General features: G+C 52.0%; 1 protein-coding gene across 1 annotated transcript in view; it reads left to right on the top strand.

The window, feature by feature from the left end:
- DEF6 (DEF6 guanine nucleotide exchange factor) overlaps window positions 1–5,249 on the top strand; it is a 19,875-nt gene that overhangs the window by 11,375 nt on the left and 3,251 nt on the right. The window contains 5 exon segments of the mRNA XM_077754916.1: window positions 987–1,223; window positions 1,317–1,463; window positions 4,617–4,725; window positions 4,907–5,095; window positions 5,098–5,162. Coding sequence (XP_077611042.1) covers window positions 987–1,223; window positions 1,317–1,463; window positions 4,617–4,725; window positions 4,907–5,095; window positions 5,098–5,162 — 747 coding nt within the window.

The following is a 5,249-nucleotide window of genomic DNA, read 5'->3' as shown; positions in this document are numbered from 1 at the left end:
CCCCATCCGTTCAGCCTTCTCCTAACCTTTTGGTGGCTGTGAAGATGCCAGGGTCAATTTAGGTCTTAAGGTATAGAGGGGAGGGGTCCTCTGTGTTTACAAGTCCTGGCACATCTAACTGCACTCAGATTTATCTCCTTGCTTCTGTGGGAAGGGTGAGGGAGATATCCAGTCCCTGAACTGGTGCCCCCCACCCCACTCCCAGCTGAGACCCAGGAGCCTCCAGAGCAAGAGAGTTTCCTAAGAAGCTGCTGGGGCAAGAAAGGGACATGTGTCTCTGTACACACCTGGTTTGGCATCCTTGTCAGACTCCTGTCAGGGCAAGGTGGCCCCTCATTGGCCAGAAGGCTGCTCGCTGCTGTGATCAACGTGTATGAACAAACTGCAGCAGGATGTACCCCAACCACCACTTCCTGTTCCTCTGTAGCCGGTTTCCTGTCCCTGCCCTGCTTACCCCCACCCCCAATCCCCTTGACATCTATAGGGGAAGGATCCTCTGGGTTGGGGCCTGGGCTTGGAATAAGGACTCAGATGGGATTCAGGAGATCTGAATCGAGTTCTGGCTGCCACCAACTTGCTGTATGATTTAGAACAAGTCACTTCCCCCTTTGGGCCTCGGTGTTGTCATCTGCAAAGTAAGGGTATTGGACGAGAGGGATCCTTGCACCCCCTCTGATGTGTTCTAGGACTTGCTGCCTCTGCCTGGCCCCCAGCCCTTGGCCTTCACCCTGCCCGTAATTTAAAGCATGAAGGAGTGGGACGTGGGACTGGAGGTTCGGGAGGAGAAAGGGATGACTGGATTGAGGTTGGGGCTCCAAGATCCCCTCCCAAATCTACCCTGGTTTCCACCAATATTTAGTCCTCTGGCTCCTCACTCCCTGTGCCTGGTCATCCCGTCTAGGCCCTGTGGAGCCAGAGGGGGTGCCCCCTGGACTGTCGCAGGCAACACTGCCTGGGGCAGCCACCAGGCTTCCCTTCTCCTCCAGGTGGAATACCTACTGAAGAAGGTGCTCAGCAGCATGAGCTTGGAGGTGGGCTTGGGAGAGCTGGAGGAGCTGCTGGCCCAGGAAGCCCAGGCAGCCCAGACCAGCGGAGGGCTCAGCGTCTGGCAGTTCCTGGAGCTCTTCAACTCGGGGCGCTGCCTTCGAGGTGTGGGGCGGGACACTCTCAGCATGGCCATCCACGAGGTCTACCAGGAGCTCATCCAAGATGTCCTGAAGCAGGTCAGGCCAAGCTGGGAACTGGAGGAGGACCCCCAGGTGGGGTGGGGGGTGGGAGGGTGCCAGTGAAGCCTCTGACGTGGCTCTGGCTGGCAGGGCTACCTGTGGAAGCGAGGGCACCTGAGGAGGAACTGGACAGAACGCTGGTTCCAGCTGCAGCCGAGCTGCCTCTGCTATTTTGGGAGCGAAGAGTGCAAGGAGAAAAGGGGTACCATCCCACTGGACGCACAGTGCTGCGTGGAGGTGAGGGACACAGGTGAAGGGGTGAGGCATAACTCAGGGCCCAGAGGGGGGCCCACGGGGTGTAAAGGCAAGGGGGTCAGGAGGAGGGAGAATGGAGACAAGCCACAGTGACAAATTTCTGCTTAGATGAATGTAACCCAAATATACCCAGCGACCTCAAGGCCATTCTCATCCATGCCAGCACTTAAGCAAACAAACAAACAAACAAACAAAACCCCAAACTGCAAATACTAAAGTCACTGCTGAGTAATGTGAATTTTGCTAATTGTTTCAGAAGAGAAGGCTTATGTCTCACACTACACAGCCAATCGTTTTAGGAATCCTCTCGAAAAGTTTTTCTGCTTCACCCAACTTCCACTCCCTTTGGCAACTCTAAACCTCCCTCATCTTTCTTTTTTTTTTTTATTTATTTTTTTAATTTCCATCCAAGTTAGGTAGCATATAGTGCAACAATGATTTCAAGAGTAGATTCCTTAATGCCCCTTACCCATTTAGCCCATCCCCCCTCCCACAATCCTTCAGTACCCCTGTTTGTTCTCCATATTTAAGAATCTCGTATGTTTTTGTCCCCCTCCCTGTTTTTATGTTATTTTTGCTTCCCTTCCTTTATGTTCATCTGTTTTGTATCTCTCTCATCTTTCCCCACATCTCCCCTTTCCATCTCTTGGCTCTGTCCATTATTATTTTAGAGGCTTAAAACAATTATTTAAATTGCAGTAAAAAAAAGGGGGGGTGAGCATCTGGATGGGTCAGTCGATTGAGTGTCTGACTCTTGATTTCCGCTCAGGTCATGATCTCATGGTTCGTGGGTTCAAGCCCCCAGTTGGGCTCCGTGCTGGCAGTCTAGAGCCTGCTTAGGATTCTCTCTCTCTCTCCCTGTCTCTCTCTCTGCTTCCCCCTCAAAATAATTAAATAAACTTAAAAAAAGTATAGTAAGGGGCATCTGGGTGGCTCAGCTGGTTGAGCATTTGACTGCAGCACAGGTCATGATCTCAGGGCTTGTGAGTTTGAGCCCTGTGTTGGGCTCTGTGCTGACCTCAGAGCCTGGAGCCTGCTTCGGACTTGGTGTCTCCCTCTCTCTCTGCCCCTCCCCGACTCATGTTTTCTCTCTCTCTCTCTCACTCTCTTTCTGTCTCACTCTTTCACAAAAATCAGTAAACATTAAAGTTTTTTAAATTGTAGTAAAAATAGATATATAATCATGAAATTTGTCATTTTAACCATTTTAAGTGTACAGTTCGTAGCATTATGTACAATCACAATGTTGTGTAACCATTACCACTATTTCCAAAACTTTTTCATCATCCCAAACAGAAACTCTCTACCCATTAAGAAAGAACTCATCCGGGGCACCTGGGTGGCTTAGTCGGTTAAGCGTCCGACTTTCGCTTGGGTCATGGTCTCATGGTTCGTGGGTTCGAGCCCTGCATCGGGCTCTGTGCTGACTGCCAGCTCAGAGCCTGGAGCCTATTTCGGAGTCTGTGATTCCCTCTCTCTCTCACCCTCCCCTGCTCACGCTATCTCTCTCTCTCTCCTAGAAATAAATAAAACATTAAAAAAAAAAAAAGAAAGAACTCATCCCTCCCCCTGACCCGTCCCTGCTAACCTCTATTCTACTTTTTGTCTCTATAAATTTGCTTGCTTTAGGTACCTGGAATCCTATATTTGTCCCTTTGTGACTGGCTTTTTTTATTCAGCGTAATGTTCCAAGGTTCATCCATGCTATGGCATGGGTCAGAACTTCACTCCTTTTTATGGCTGAATAATATTCCATTGTGTAGACAGACCACATTTTGTTTATCTACTCCTTCTTTAACGGACAATGGGTTGTTTCTGTCTTTTTGCTACTATGAATAATGCTGGTTTGGACATCCATGAAGAAGTTTCTGGGTAGGCATATGTTTTCATTCCTCTGGGTACACACTGAGGGGTAGAATTGCTAGATCATATGGTGATGTTATGTTTAATTAAAAAAAATTTTTTTAATGATTTATTTATTTCTGAGAGAGAGAGGCAGTGTGAGCAGGGGAGGGTCAGAGAGAGAGGGAGATACAGAACATGAAGCAGGCTCCAGGCTCTGAGCTGTCGGCACAGGGCCTGACGCAGGGCTCAAACCCACGAACTGTGAGATCATGACCTGAGCCAAAGTTGGACGCTTAACAGACTGAGCCACCCAGGCGCCCCCCCGCCCCCACCCCATGTTAACTTTTTAAGGAATAAGAGCACCTGGGTGGCTCAGTTGGAATAGCCAAGTTGTTTTCCATCGCAGCCATACTATCTTACATTTTCACCAGCCGCATATGTGGGTTCCCCTTTGTCTACATCCTTCTCATCAACATTTGTTATTTTACATTTTTAAAAATCATTATTATAACCATCCTAGGCTCTACCCATTTTTTGTCACATAAGGAAACAGGTGTTACTGAGGCCAGAGCATAAATCTGGGCAGAAAGCTGAGCCCCCCCCACTAACAGGCAGTGTGAATTGGGCACACTCTTGGACCTGTGAGAGCCTCAGTTTCTTTTTCTGTAAAGTGGAGCCAAGAATGCCTGCCTGGCAAGGTTGTTTGGGACATGTGAAAAAATGATGCATATATAACACTAGTACAGTCTCTAGAGCATAAGAAGTTCAATATGTGGTAGCTGTTATTTTCCACTAGAATATAACTTAGGGAAGGCAGGGATTTGGTCTGTTAGGCACACCTCAGTATCCTGAATGCCTGGAACAACGAGCCGCTGTCAGTAGACACTCCAAAATGTCTGTAGAACGAATGAATGGAGAACTTTCTCAACAGGCAGGGCTATGTGAAAATGAATGATTTGGATAGTGAGGACCCTGTCACAGGAGTTGTTCCAGAAGGATCTGCCAAAGCACTCAGTAATGGACTACATGCTAGGCCCCATGGAGAGATACCAAGATGAAAACAGCCCCGCCCTACCTCCAAAGAGCAGGGGCCACAAGAGTTATGCGGACACAAGTACGCCCCTGACTAACCCCCATGCGAAGCCATCTAGGGCCCGGCAGAGTAGAAGCGGTGCCCAGGGTGGGTGGTCAGCAAGGACTGGTAGGGGATGGAGCTGGAGCGTCTATGCGGCATGTGTGGCCCTGACCCCAGTGAGGCCAGCCTATCTGGGTCCACCTGCCCTCTCCCAGGTGCTGCCCGACCGAGAGGGGAAGCGCTGCATGTTCTGTGTGAAGACGGCCTCCCGCACGTACGAGATGAGCGCCTCAGACACGCGCCAGCGCCAGGAATGGACAGCTGGTGAGTGCTCGCGGGGTGGCTTGGGTCGCGTCCACAGTGAAAAGGGGGATGTGACACTGCCCAGCGGGAGGCCGGAGACTGACTCGAGCAACTCCTAAGGCCCCTTTCGGGAGGCGGACCGCCCCAGGACCCCTCTGCCCCCGGATGGCCCCCTGCTGACCCCCTCCCTCTCCCGCCGCAGCCATCCAGACCGCGATCCGGCTGCAGGCGGAGGGGAAGACGTCGTTGCACAAGGACCTCAAGCAGAAGCGGCGCGAGCAGCGGGAGCAGCGGGAGCGGCGCCGGGCAGCCAAGGAGGAAGAGCTGCTGCGGCTCCAGCAGCTGCAGGAGGAGAAGGAGCGGAAGCTGCAGGAGCTGGAGCTGCTGCAGGAGNCCGCCGCAGCCAGCACCGCGAGCTGCAGCAGGCGCTCGAGGGCCAGCTGCGGGAGGCGGAGCAGGTGGGGCCCGCAGCCGGCGGGGGACCGCGAGCGGAGAGATGCCGGGACCTGGCTCAGGAGGGGAGGGCCGGGGGCGGGGCCTGGGCC

Source organism: Crocuta crocuta, unplaced genomic scaffold (genome assembly GCF_008692635.1).
Source record: "Crocuta crocuta isolate KB4526 unplaced genomic scaffold, BGI_CrCroc_1.0 scaffold132, whole genome shotgun sequence".
Classification (NCBI taxonomy): Eukaryota; Metazoa; Chordata; class Mammalia; order Carnivora; family Hyaenidae; genus Crocuta; species Crocuta crocuta.
The sequence above is the reverse complement of the archived record's forward strand: the minus strand, read 5'-3'. Positions and strand labels throughout refer to the sequence as shown.